This window comes from Salvelinus namaycush, chromosome 36, assembly GCF_016432855.1.
Source record: "Salvelinus namaycush isolate Seneca chromosome 36, SaNama_1.0, whole genome shotgun sequence".
Lineage (NCBI taxonomy): Eukaryota > Metazoa > Chordata > Actinopteri > Salmoniformes > Salmonidae > Salvelinus > Salvelinus namaycush.
Genome location: NC_052342.1, coordinates 5712309 through 5727474, shown reverse-complemented (window position 1 = coordinate 5727474; position 15166 = coordinate 5712309). Strand labels below are relative to the sequence as shown.

At 46.1% G+C, this 15166-nt stretch overlaps 1 protein-coding gene across 1 annotated transcript in view; it reads left to right on the top strand.

Moving 5' to 3' along the window:
• The first annotated feature begins 2692 nt into the window (after window positions 1–2692).
• LOC120030209 (ankyrin-2-like) overlaps window positions 2693–15166 on the top strand; it is a 119889-nt gene continuing 107415 nt past the window's right edge. The window contains exon 1 of the mRNA XM_038975560.1: window positions 2693–2953. Within this exon, the coding sequence (XP_038831488.1) occupies window positions 2693–2953 (261 nt within the window). The remainder of the gene's footprint in view (window positions 2954–15166) is intronic.

Sequence of the window (15166 nt, the reverse complement as noted above, 5' to 3'; positions counted from 1 at the left end):
TGAGAGTGGTGCTTCGCCAGTCCCCATGCAATTACCCAGGAACAGCTGACCACGTACATCTATTTTTGGATGAACTCAATGTAATTATGTAATGGCCACCAGGGGGCACCATGGTATAGCAGCAGTAACTGTAAGAGGCTACTGCATGGGAGAAGCTGTGTAATAAATAAAAAACACAACCATAATTGAACCTCAAAGTGCTACTGCTGGGAAACGGTGAAAAGTGTAGTGTTGTGTGGGTTGTAAGGCAATGCACAGCAGGTGACGTCAATGAGTACGTGATCCTTGTTTCAAATAATGGGATTCCAAACAGCAAGGGACGGGTGAGAGTGGTCCTTCCAAATGTGCCGTCTGTGTGTTTCAAGAGGGTCAAATGTGGGTGTACTCCATTCTATTGTACAACATTGTGAAGTTGCCAGTGAACTTTCCCCCATTGTTCTCTTTACCAGCATTGCTTTCAGCACCATGGACAAGGCTTAACATTAAAATGCACACACGATTTGACATTTAAGTCTTATACAAGTCATGTATAAGTCAGTAGGGATACAATACACAGTGCTCTCCGTGGTGCTGAAATGAAGCCGGGAACATTCACTGTCAGAAAGGAGGGTCTAAACCGTCATACTTCATAACAAAACACTAGATGAATTTATGTACCTTATGTACAATTTAGTCATGTTTTGATTCATGTTATGCTGCAGTAGATACCTACATGCCACGATCGCTACAGAGGATGAGCTAGTTGGAATGCAGTGTTACCCAGAAGGATTCTGTCTGTGAGAAAGAATATTGCGCTCACTGTTCTGTTCCTAAGAGAGGAGAGGAGGCTGATTTATCACATGGACTGAATACAATGACACTGAATAGGGTTGAGGAGGGAGGTGGGTCCATTCCTCTCTCTTCCTCTCTGCTTTTCTCTTCCTTATCAATCTCTTTTCACACCCTGTCTTTCTTCTGTTCCTTTATCTTCCTCTCCACCCCTCCATCCTCTCATTTGATGTCCTCTCTGGTTTCACCCTCAACCTCTATATTTCACTATCACTATTTCTCTCTCTCTTTCTCTCTCCCCTCTCTCTCTTTCTCTCTCTCATTCTCTCTCCCTCCCTCTCTCTCTCCCCTCTCTCTCTCTCTCGCTCATTCCAGTCTCTCTCTTTCCCCCCTCTCGCTCTCTCCCCCTCTCTTTCCCCTCTCTCTCTCTCTCTCTCTCGCTCATTTTCTCTCTCGCTCATTGTCTCTCTCCCCCCTCTCTCTGTTGCTCATTGTCTCCCTCCCCCCTCTCTCCCCTCTCTCTCTCACTAATTCTCTCTCTCTGTCCTGGTGCAACACTAGGTCCACTGACCCTTTGCCAGCACCGCGGGTAACCTGAACCAACCGTGATCTCTCTCAGTAAGCTGTGTTGGGTGTGAGAGTGATGTAGGAGTGGATTCCAGTGTAGTAGCACTAGCTACTAGGTCCAGCTGGGGCTGCCTGGCTGGTACAGACACAATATGGCCACTGCTGCTGCTTCTTTACAACCAACACACACTTTACTCCAGGCTTGTAGAGATCATCCAAACATATGTAAGCCTACATATGTGGGAAAACAACATGTAAATGCAGTCATATATGTGCATATTAAATTAACTACATGTGAGATAATGTCACATGCAGTTCTTAAACCCACACATGCCAGTGCATGTTGGTATTTTCATGTTTGGCTGGGGATTGTTATTTTATGGTGTTGCTATTTCCTATTTCTGACTTTTTAACTCTGCATTGTTGGGAAAGGGCTTGTAAGTAAACATTTCACGGTAAATCTTACACCCGTTGTATTCGGCGCATGTGACAAATAAAATTTGATTTGATTCATGGCTCCAGGCAAAGAAATGTGTGTGTGACAGTAAGGGGGACATCTGTGTGTATGTGTGAGTGTGTGAGCTCGAGCTGTGAAATCTGCAGCAGCAGCTCACAGTCATCAAGGCGGACTTTACCATTTCCCACTAATGTAGGGAGAAGTAAGGGATTGGATGGAGATTTCCTCTGTGTCCTCTGTGTCCCCCTCTTGATTCGGCTCACATGGCTCCTTCCACCTTCCAACCAAAGAACAGCGAGTTATGCTCTCAACCACCGTAGCCCCCTTCCCCAACCCTTTCTCTCCATCCCCTTCCTCTCTCTCTCTATCGCTCTCTCTCTCTCTCCCGCCCCCATTGCAATATCAGTGAGTGAAGTCTTGTTGTTGGGATGACTGACTGACAGATCCCAAACCTGAAGCTTCCCACAACAGCTGACAGCTCCGCAATTACAGTGGGAGGGGAGGATCTCAGTCTCTCTCTCTCGCTCTCTCTACCCACACATCCACACTCCAAACGTCAGATGCGGTGTTCCAGGGAGTGGGGCGCTGCATGCAGGGCTAGACCAGTTCATATGTGGTGGTGGCGGCTGGAGGCATAGAGGACTAGTGGCTACACCTCTCTCTCTCTGTTTCTCTCTTATTTCCGTCCTCCTCCTTTGCTATCCTGCAGAGTCGTGGTGGCGGACGACTCAGCTTGAGCGTCTGCCTGCCCTTTGACGGAAAGTCGCCCGCTGGGAATCTACTGAATCAAATTATTTTCAACCCTTTGCTGGCGTTCATATCTTTGGGACTCTGGGGGGGGTGTTTTTAAAAGGTGATTTGGTGTCGGGTTTTTCTGGAAGTAGGAGGTAGCGGGCTGACATGGCACACGCTGCAGCCCACATTAAGAAGGCCAGGGTGGAGCTGGTGGAGCAGCAGGGTCCTGACCTGAAGGCTCTGGAGAAAGCCCGCCAGAGGAGGATTCGCTCCCGGGAACGGGCAGAGCGCAAACGCAAGGTACGAGGGATAGACAGTACGATACCCATCATGCTTCGCCTTCATCTGCCCATCCTCATATCAACACCTCCCGATCATTACCTGTCGCGTATTCGTGTACCTGCTCATCCTGCCATCATCATCCAGGTATGAGGACGAATACCTACCTTCCGCCATTCCATCCAACTTCCATATCCAAAACCAAGCTATGACCAAGTCCGCCCAGGTGTGAGGAGCCATCCTTCCGTTGCCATCTCTCTGCTATGTCTCTTTTTAGACCCACCACCGCCTAGACCATCACCTCCTCTGCTTACCTGGTCATCTCACCCACCGTGGCCACAATCAAGGAATGAGGAATATCTCTCTCGTTCTCTCTCTGCCACAACCCTTGCTACTAGCCTGGTCTCTTTTCCAACCAATAGCACCACGGACCATCAACATTTGCCACTTGAATCCACCCTAACCATCACTACCTTACCATCCCCACTCCAATAACACATTTGAGTCTTCTGACGTCATCCGGTTTCTGTCACCATTCCTCATTCTCTGTCGTCATCATCATGTCACCTTCTCATCATTCATCTATCACTCCCCTGTCACAATGTCCCCCTTGCTCCAACCTGACTCCAGGGGTGTCACCCTCTCCACATCCGTGCCCGGAAAGGTGTCCATCTCTGCCTATGGACAGGCATCCTCCCTGGGCATCCTCCTTTGACACCAGTCCCTATCTCAGTGTGCCTGTGCTGCAGTCTCCTGGTGCAGTGTCAGTGAGTGCGCAGTACCTTTCGACCCTATTCCCCAAGCTGTCTCATTTGACTGTATTTCATGTACTTCCCCTGATAGTAGTTGCACAGTTTGTGTACTATATTGCACTGGTTCTGTATGTTGAGGTGGTCCATGATCAATCCTGCCTGGGTGCCAGTCTGTTTCTCCACTCTTGCTAACTCCTTATGGAAGGGTCAGGTCAGGCTTGACAATGGAGTAGGCAAAAGCTCAAACAGATCTGGGACCAGGCTATGTTCAATGTGTGTTGACCAATCAAAGTGAGGTGTGTTCACGATCACCAATATACATCTCTGTTCTCTAAGGGAGGGGCAGACGTGCAGGTGTGTGTGGAGGGAGGAGGATAGGGCGGGATGGGGACTAATGTGTGCCGGGTACATGGTGTGCTTACCGTATTGACTGGGATGTGCCGTGCGTAGAGTGACACCCCTGGGTCCAGGTATAGATTGAGTGTGTGTGTGTGTGTGTGTGTGTGTGTGTGTGTGTGTGTGTGTGTGTGTGTGTGTGTGTGTGTGTGTGTGTGTGTGTGTGTGTGTGTGTGTGTGTGTGTGTGTGTGTGTGTGTGTGTGTGTTTTGTTTGTGTGCTTGCTATTTTTCAGTTTCTTCCCAAGCACACAGTGTCCATAGACAGATGAATGTCTTGGCTGTTTCTTAGGAGATTGATGCAGCAGAATTGGAAAATATCACTTGCTCACATTGCAATTCATGACTTATTTTGAGCCTGTACTACCTTGGCCACTGCCATGGTGTGACATTTGTGTGTTCATTGAAGCATTACTCAGTCCATATTTTGTGCCGTGTATATTTTCGGAGTGTGTGTGTGGCTGTTTTTCCGTCTGTCCAATTGATAGTGCCAACCGAATAGAAGAAGCAGCAACATTCATTGATAGGCTAACCATCCAGAATAGACTAGTCTGACTCAGATAACACACCCTACATGGCAAAACTAACCCTGAGGCTACTGTGTTCTATATACTAAATACTGTTGTTCGTTTTTAGTGAGGTTTGACTCTTTTACCTGCCTGTTGGGGCGATTTTATCTGTGTTGTTCTTGTGTATTTGACTCTCCGCCTCTGTAGGCTACTGTTGTTATTGACTGCAGTCAGAGGAGATTATGAGTGGGATTATTGGTCTGCTCTCTCGTAGAGGAGGACTCTAGCTCTAATGGCCGATGTGGTGAACACGAGGGTCCTAAAAACGTGTCATAAATTCAATTTGGGGGTTTGGGTCATGATCGGCAAGTGTTTGAAGCAAGCGTCCACCCACTTGCCCAGATTCAAGTCTTTATCTCTAGCAAGCAATGCAATCAAAACCATTTACCTCGTATCAGTTTCGGACCAGTTAGAGGCGAAATCCACACTACTTTACCACTTAATATGAAGCAATGCATTGTGGGCATTCATTCATAAGTAGTGTGCTAGTATGGACATTGGAACGTGTCTGTATTTGGAGCGGTTCAAATTGTCTGCTGGGGGAGACATGACATTCCTCCTCATCTGTAATCTCCACCGTAATGTCCCTCTATGGCATGGTTATGTAACGTAAAACCCCGGGAGACACGCTCAAACCGCTGTAACGCTGTAGTACCAGCGACATACAGTGCCTTCGAAAAGTATTCACAACCCCTTTTGTTACGTTCGAGCCTTATTCTAAAATGGATTAAATAAGAACATGTTCCTCAGCAATCTACACACAATACCCCATAATGACAAAGCGAAAACAGGTTTTTAGAAATTTTAGGGAATGTATAAAAAATGTCAAACAGAAATACCTTATTTACCGTACGTAAGTATTCAGACCCTTTCCCCTTTGAGACTCTAAATTGAGCTCAGGTGCATCCTGTTTCCATTGATCATCCTTGAGATGTTCCTACAACTTGATTGGAGTCCACCTGTGGTACATTCAGTTGATTGGTCATGATTTGGAAAGGTACACACCTGTCTAGATAAGGTCACCAAGACTCTTCTTAGAGCTGGCCGCCCGGCCAAACTGAGCAATCGGGGGAGAAGGGACTTTGGTCAACCAGAGATATTCGACCGGGTTCAAGTCCGAGCTCTGGCTGGGATGGTGCCAGGTTTTCTCCAGACGTGACGCTTGGCATTCAGGCCAAGTGTTCCATTTTGGTTTCATCAGACCAGAGAATATCGTTTCTCATGGTCTGAGAGTCTTTAGGTGCCTTTTGGTCGTCTCCAAGCGAGCCGTAGCCAGGCAGAGGCTCTTCCTGCGCCCAGTCATTCGCCCGTACGACCCCATCCAGACCCAGATTGCTCCACAGTTGCCCCGGTGCCTTTGATAGTTTGCGGATTAACCGCGGCTGCTGTTGTGCATTTGTGTTCAGTGGCAGGACGGCAAAGCGACGAGATAGCTTGCGTGCGGTATAATTCTCCTTCTTGGATGGAGATATGATCACTGGCAGCTCAGTTATCCCCCTCGCTCCTCCTCCCCCACCTTTGGGGAACATCCCATTCACTAGTGGTCCTATGTGTCTCAGTCGTGGGAGAATGGCGCTTACAATGCCAATGGTCTTGGGTTCGATCCCCACCAGGGCCACCCATGCCCAAAATATAAACACGCATTAAATAAGTCACTTTGGATAGAAGTGTCTGCTAAATTGCACATACTGTATTTTAATCATTTATTATATATTTATTGTCACGATCGTTATGAGACGAATGAGTGGACCAAGGCGCAGCGTGGAAAAAATACATCTTCTTTTAATGAAGAAAAACAAACACTTACTAAACAAACAAAAAACAAACGTGAAGCTAAAACGAACTAAGTGCACACATGCAACATAGAACATAGACAATTACCCACCATCACCTAAAGCCTATGGCTGCCTTAAATATGGCTCCCAATCAGAGACAACAATAAACAGCTGTCTCTGATTGAGAACCAACCCAGGCAACCATAGACTTTCCTAAACCTCTACACTTAACACAACCCCATACACTCTACAAAACCCCCTAAACAATACACACACCCTAAACTAGACAAAACACACAAACATCCCCCATGTCACACCCTGACCTAACTAAACTAATAAAGAAAATCAATATAACAAAGGCCAGGGTGTGACATTTATGGTGACCATGAGAGGTGAATGTGATGTGAATGTCACTATTAAATCAAATCTACTACTTTGAGTAGTCCACCATTACATTATGAGTTCATTGTTGACCAGGCTCTGTACTGTAGTAACCAGGATTTTTTTACTGACTACAGTAGAGCCGTTACGTCCGACAGTGGCCTACCACATTATGCAGTACAGTATGGAGAAGAGACACAGGGTAAATACCGATCAATGTTCCTGTGGCTGTGCCGTGTCAGAGTGGCGATGGAGAGGAGGAGCAGAGGAGAGGAGCAACAGGAGAGCAGTAGGCAGCAGGTGTCTCCCTGCACTGCGGACACTGGTCAACTCTCTCTCCCTATATCCCCTCTCTCTCTCTCTCTCTCTCTCTCTCTCTCTCTCTCTCTCTCTCTCTCTCTCTCGCTCTCTCTCGCTCTCTCTCTTTCTCATTCTCTCTCTCTCCCTATATCCCCTCTCCCTCTCTCTCTCTCTCTCTCTCCCTATATCCTCTCTCTCTCTCTCTCTCTCTCTCTCTCTCTCTCTCTCTCTCTCTCTCTCCCTATATCCCCTCTCCCTCTCTCTCTCTCTCTCTCTCTCTCCCTCCTCCTTTCCCTCCTTCTCTCCCTCTCCCTACATAAACTCGTGTCCGTCAGGGAAATGACTGACTTCGTGCATCACTAGCCTCTAAGCAGACGTTCTCCTCTCAGTATAATACCCTAATAGAGATTCTCTTCGTCCTCGTCTGTGTTACCAAATAGCACAAAGAACAGATGTTGTCATTTTGAGAGCCATGGCTGTCATTTCATTCATTCAACTTTGTATCGCTGCGTCTGCGTACTGTGGTTAGTATGATGGCGTGGCAGAGCAGCACCTATGCACCATCTCACTGTGGAGCAATAACCCACAGGACAAGTGAGGCTACAGTGAAACTGCTCACCCCAGTATAATACCCCTCACTCGCTCTCTTCCCTCTACGTCTGCAATAAGGCTGCCTCCACTCATACGCGTATAATGTGAAAAGGAATTAACCCTTTCATCTAAGTAGGGAGGAAGTCCGCTTCCTTTCTCCGGGTCTATGTGACCTATTTCTCTCTGTGTTACACACACATGTTTATGTTTCTGGATTGTGGGACCCATACACGTTTTGTGGCCGGATCCCAAAGAACCAGGCGGGGGGGCGGGGGATACCACCGCTGTGCTTAACCCAGGGAAAGGCACCCGTGTTGGGGTAGAGGGACCAGGATTTTCACCTGGATGTGGAGATATGGAGGATGATGGGGAGATGTCCTTGGTGAAAGCTGTGCTGATGAATAATTGCTGCAACATACAGTCGATAAAGTCACGCACAAGAACCGACTTATTACACACACACATAGAGACACACACACACACACACACACACACACACATCCGTGCGCATGCATACTGGGGCATGCAGACTGGCACACACACTGGCACACACACTGGCACATACACACACACACACCGTCTATCCATATTACCTGCAGTATATTACTTAATAATCATGATATTGGCACAGGTTACAGAGTTCCTCAGTCAGTTCTCACCAACATTGAGAAAATGCGGGCTCCCTGCACTGCGGAGTTTTACTTGGTGGAATCCAAAAACGCTGCTTATATTGTCAGAGTCAGAAAATCGATATCTGTGTTCTGAATAGCTTTTCCTCAGACAGACGTTACCTTGACGCCTCTTTCACTGAAGATTTTCTCATGCTACCCTAATCACACGCTGTATTCTTATGCTTCGCTCTCCGCCCTGGCAAATATAACCCAGCCGAGGTATGGAGCTGCTTAGAGTTGCGAAGTGAAATGGATAGATTGATGACTGCATCAACTGTCCCCACGTAAAGTACAGTAGTACGGTTTCGTCTAAAGTAGTCGGAAGTGTGCGCCGCGCACGCATACGTGCGCGCCGCGCACGCATACGTGCGCGTATCATAAGGATAGACATGTAGTGTAACTTGTGTAATCTGCCGCTTGGACCCCTGGGCAGTTCAATACTAATCTCTCCGCTTCGTCTGTTCGATGGTCTTTTATGTCCGTTATATTCTGCATAGTGCTTCTCGGCGCTGATCTCTGTACGGCGATGTGCTGGAGTGGCTGAGTACTACTGCCAATTCCAGTACATGTATGTTGCTGTGCTAGGTAGTGCGTTTATTACATACAGGAATGTGTATTTTAGCACACCCACGTACAGAAGTGTAGGTTATCGCTGAAGGAAGAGGTGTGATATGTAGGCTTGTACAAGACAAAGGCTCGACAGAGGTTGGCTGAAATGGCCAGAGCTGATAGAGCGAGAGAATATATCATATAATTCAGAGGGTGGTAGTTAAGCTGGATACCAGGCAGGTGTTGACCTGCCTGCATGTGGGTGTGTGTGAGTCACAGGAGAGATACACCTGTTGTCTACCACAGTACATTATCCTGCTCCATTATTCCTCCTGTCTCTATTTGCTGGTGGTCATGAGGGTGGTAGTACTGACCTATAGTTTCTGTGAAGAGGAATACTCACTGAAGGGGGATTCCAGCGTTATGGACATTACGTTTGGATACAAAACAACAACTTTAATGTCTCACCGAATGGACAAAGAAAATGTCAATGTGACTTTTGATGTGTGTGTCTATTGTACCCCTTGGGGGGGGGGGGGGGGGGGGATTGTTTACCCAAACAAGTGGACTTCTTAATATTGGCATGTTGGAGAGAAAAGCTAATAAGAAGCATTATGGATGTTACATAAAATGGACAAGCTTTTTGGGGAGACTAAACATATTAGCAAAAGTCTGTGAGTCGTAGGTCAAAACATGGATAGCCATTTTGAAGAAAAGGTATGGCTGAACACAAAAACAATCATTTTGATAAGACTGTCATTTCCCCTCCGTTATGATGTTACACCCTCCGTTATGATGTTACACCCTCCATTATGGATGTTACACCCTCCTTTAGGATGTTACACCCTCCGTTATGGATGTTACACCCTCCTTTAGGATGTTACACCCTCCGTTATGGATGTTACACCCTCCTTTAGGATGTTACACCCTCCGTTATGATGTTACACCCTCCGTTATGGATGTTACACCCTCCTTTAGGATGTTACACCCTCCGTTATGATGTTACACCCTCCGTTATGGATGTTACACCCTCCGTTATGATGTTACACCCTCCGTTATGATGTTACACCCTCCTTTAGGATGTTACACCCTCCGTTATGGATGTTACACCCTCCGTTATGATGTTACACCCTCCGTTATGATGTTACACCCTCCGTTATGGATGTTACGCCCTCCGTTAGGATGTTACACCCTCCGTTATGATGTTACACCCTCCGTTACGATGTTACGCCCTCCGTTATGATGCTACGCCCGCCGTTACGATGTTACACCCTCCGTTACGATGTTACACCCTCCGTTACGATGTTACACCCTCCGTTACGATGTTACACCCTCCGTCCTCCGTTATGATGTTACACCCTCCGTTATGGATGTTACGCCCTCCGTTACGGTGTTACACCCTCCGTTACGGTGTTACACCCTCCGTTACGATGTTACACCCCCTCCGTTACGATGTTACACCCTCCGTTACGATGTTACACCCCCTCCGTTATGATGTTACACCCTCCGTTACGATGTTACACCCTCCGTTATGATGTTACACCCTCCGTTAGGATGTTACACCCTCCGTTATGATGTTACACCCTCCGTTATGGATGTTACGCCCTCCGTTATGATGCTACGCCCTCCGTTATGATGTTACGCCCTCCGTTATGATGTTACGCCCTCCGTTATGATGCTACGCCCTCCGTTAGGATGTTACACCCTCCGTTATGATGTTACACCCTCCGTTATGGATGTTACACCCTCCGTTATGATGTTACACCCTCCGTTATGATGTTACACCCTCCGTTATGGATGTTACACCCTCCGTTATGATGTTACACCCTCCGTTATGATGTTACACCCTCCGTTATGATGTTACACCCTCCGTTATGATGTTACACCCTCCGTTATGATGTTACACCCTCCGTTATGATGTTACACCCTCCGTTATGATGTTACACCCTCCGTTATGATGTTACACCCTCCGTTATGATGTTACACCCTCCGTTATGATGTTACACCCTCCGTTATGATGTTATACCCTCCGTTATGATGTTACACCCTCCGTTAGGATGTTACACCCTCCGTTAGGATGTTACACCCTCCGTTATGATGTTACACCCTCCGTTATGGATGTTACACCCTCCGTTATGATGTTACACCTTCCGTTATGATGTTACACCCTCCGGTACGATGTTACACCCTCCGTTACGATGTTACACCCTCCGTTATGATGTTACACCCTCCGTTATGGATGTTACACCCTCCGTTATGGATGTTACACCCTCCGTTAGGATGTTACACCCTCCGTTATGATGTTACACCCTCCGTTATGATGTTACACCCTCCGTTATGGATGTTACACCCTCCGTTATGATGTTACACCCTCCATTATGGATGTTACACCCTCCGTTATGGATGTTACACCCTCCGTTAGGATGTTACACCCTCCGTTATGGATGTTACGGATATCATTACGCTGAAAAAGGATACTGACAACGAAAGGAGAGAAACCAACTATAGCCCATATCAACCTTGATGAACGTTTGCTTTACAGAGAACATTTCATGATGATCCGATGTAAGGTGCATGTTTGACAAAAGCTTTTCCTAAAACAACGCCATGGATGTTACTGTTTTATGTACCGATTGTTCAATACAAGAGCTCGGTAATGTTCATAAGAATGTCTTTACTTCAGTATCATTGGGTAGCATGCGTACAGCTCCACTCAGTGCACAGTAAGTCCTTCCTAACTTGGCTCACTGGTACAATAGAGTACCACACTGAGATACACATACACAGCAGCGCCCTCTATTGGCTCGGAGACATCTCGTAACGTCTTCCTTGACATAACAAATGAAGAACTCCCCCTAGACTCATACAACAGGAGAACTGGGGTTAGACTATTGCAAGTCAAACATTACACTGGTAACAAAAACACATAACTGTGTTCTTTTGCAAGCACCTTCAATAAGCATGAACTTTGAAGTCCTTAAGCTGACTACTCCAATCTGCTTCCTTCTTCTTGTTGTTGTAGTTGTTGTATTGTTTTTGTTATGGCCTTTAGATTAAACAACATAGTATGTCATAGCATCCCCCTCCCCCTTTGCCCTTTGCCCTCACAACAGCCTCAATTCGTTGGGGCATGGACTCTAAAAGTTGTCGAAAGCATTCCCCCACAGGGATGCCGGCCCATGTTGACTCCAATGATTCCCACAGTTCTGTCAAGTTGGCTGGATGTATTTTGTGTGGTGGACCGTTCTTGGTACTGTACACACGGGAAACTGTTGAGTGTGAATCACCCAGCAGCGTTGCAGTTTTTGACACAAACCGGTGCACCTGGCACTTACTACCATACCCCGTTCAAAGGCACTTAAATCTTTTGTCTTGTCCATTCACCCTCTAAATGGCACACACACACAATCCATGTGTCAATTATCTCAAGGCTTAAACATCCTTCTTTAACCCGTCTCCTCCGCTTCATCAACACTGATTGAAGTGGATTTAACAAGTGACATCAATAAGTGATCATAGCTTCCACCTGGATTCACCTGGTCAGTCTATGTCATGTTTTGTATACTCGCTGTATTTACAAGACTGTAGAACATGCAAACAATCATCATGATACTCCAAGCTGGTCTGTATCGCTTCAATAGCATCTTATCTTCCTAACTAACACTGGGGAACAGCTGTGAGTGGAATAACAAGCTATGAACATGGTTTCATTGTAAATTACTAACTTTATTTGTGCATGCTCAGGTAGACTTTCCCAAGGAATCGCCCTTATACAATACCCACATACACAAAAACGCTTGCATATACATGCACATACTCTTACACATGAATTAACCCCCCCCCCACACACACACAAACCCCCTAACAGCAACTTTCATTTCTGATTGGTTCAGAGATGCACCTACATGTTGCACTTCCATTACAATATTTAGCACAGAGTAACTAATCCATTTGATCTGCTTCTCTGCAGCTAGATTCCTTTCTGAAACAATTTAGGGCAAATTGTTTATGCAGAATGATCTAGACCACACTCTCTCTCTACTCTCTCCCTCTCACCATCCTGCCCTCTCCTCCCTCCTCCAATTCAGCTCCTGTAGATTAGTGCGTGTGGATCTACCGTATGTAGTACAAAGTGTCCCGGCCTGCATTGCAAGTGTTGTACAGTATGCTTGCTATAAGTATGCTGAACATCTGCTATCTGTCTGAACTAGTGGACTGTACTGTTACATTTGTTTTGAACTTGTTTGACAGCCTAAATAAAATGATTCATGTGTATTTGGTGAGGTTTAAATACAGTAATAGTTATCTGTATTGTCATCACTGTGCATTTGGCATCATTGTCAAATTGTACGAAAAACAAATGATACAAATCTAGAATTGATGCCCTATCTAGCAGTCGTAGTAATCTGACGTTTCCTTTTTACAGTCAGTTTTCTGTCTAGATGGGGTATTATCGCTGAGGAGACTAGTTTATGGCTGTACTGTATCCCCTGTTTGGCACTAAACTGGGATTGGAGAAATCCAGGATTACAGTCTAATCTCATTGCCATGGTACTATGTAAAACGGTAGCTCAGGGCCAGTCAAATAACCATGGTAACCCAAAGGGAATCATGTAGGGATGTCACAGACGAAGACGGCAAAGATGAATGTATTGCCTTTTTGAAATCATCATCTGAATCTGAACTTGAGTCTTCGACAGAGTGGACATTCATTCATTTTAAATGGCAATAATGCAACACTCGCCAGCATTTTGCACGCCTCGTTACATTCTAGCTCATTTAGTTGAGTGTAAAGATCTTCCAAAAGAGCTTAACTACCAAATATTCCTCCAGTACACCCTCCCCATTTAGTGTCAGTTCCAACTAAACCACCATTACAAATCCCTTTGCCAGATGTGAGTCTTGGGCAAATTGGTTCATCTCATTCCATTGGTCACATGAGCTACATACATAACCAAATGCGGTTTCTCTGGATGTTAGAAGGGCACAACTCAAAAGTGTGTCAGTACTTTGGGCTTCCCAATTCGCCTGGGAAGTCCTTCCCTGTTTCTGTTCAAGGCAGTCTACTTTCCGTCAGCATTGTGGAGAGAAAGAGAGCCTATCAATAATTAAATGTGATGGTGAGAGAGCCGTGAGAGAAATGTGAGTGGGTTGTTAATTGGAATTTTACTGTCAGAGTCCTGTAGGTTTCGAGCCACAGGTAGAGTGAGCTAGCTCTGAAATGTGTGATATCGGTGCCTGTTGCTTCTCCCAACCAGCAGCATCGGGTCATCGGTGTATCTCTGTCCATTTAGAATCACTGAATATTTATGTTTCTACAAGCGTTTATCCATACCATCCATCTGTGCAAGAACATCGGTACTTTACAACAAAGTCTCCACTTGGTTCCCCCTGACGGTTTGTGAAGATCTACAGTAGGTTACTGTTATGTGGGCGTCCGGACAGTTATTTCCAGCTAGGTTCAGCATCTCAACACACCCTGTAGTCTGTACTAGTGCCTCTCCAGTTTCCAGTGTGTTCGGGTTGGTAAAGTGTCGTGATAACCTGTGTGCCCGAGATATCAGCTGAGATTAGAGTCTCGCCAATTAAAGTCACCAATTGCTTTAGTGTCTGTTTAATTATTCCCTTGCTGGTCCCAGTCCAGGTCCTAGGGCTGTTTTTGGGACAAACACTGGGTCCCTGTCAATACTATTGGTCCACACACAAGGGATATCATCACACGGTTGGACTGCACACTGTGTTTAGCTTCAGAGACCTTGGGTCGGAAGGAAGGGTAGCTCTTGTGGGGGGATTCGGGAATTGAGGTGTGTTCAGGTGAAGGAGATGCAGACTTCATGGCTGCCGGTTGATTCAGGGTTCGTGGCTTTTGGGACCATGAGAAAGGTAAGTGATTTTTCCTCAGTGTTTAGGTACTATTCCTCATTGATGATTTTATGATGAGTGATTGGGTTTCACATTTTCTTGTCTGGAAAATTGGACTGAATTAGGTATTTGAGGTGTTGGGTTCAGCACATTTTAATGCATATCAGGGTTAGCCTGAATCAGTTTCCTTTGCCCATCTCCTTTCCCGTTGACCCTGGCTGTACAGACTTCGCTGCCCCAGTTTATTTCTGGAAGAATTATTCACAGTTGGAGCAGCTGAAGGACAACCTCACAGAGAGCCTGTGGCCTTTCAAACTCTCTCCGTCTGTCTCCTCTCTCTCCCTTCTATCTTTTTACTTTTGGGGGTGGATGTAGTACTGCTGGATTATCCATTTTACATGAGAGGTTCCAGGAGTACTGTGGTGAATGTGATACAGAGAGATGAACAGAGAGATAGAGGGGGAGGCACACTTGAATTATGCCAGTTTCTGAAATCTCTCTGAGGTATCCCATTTT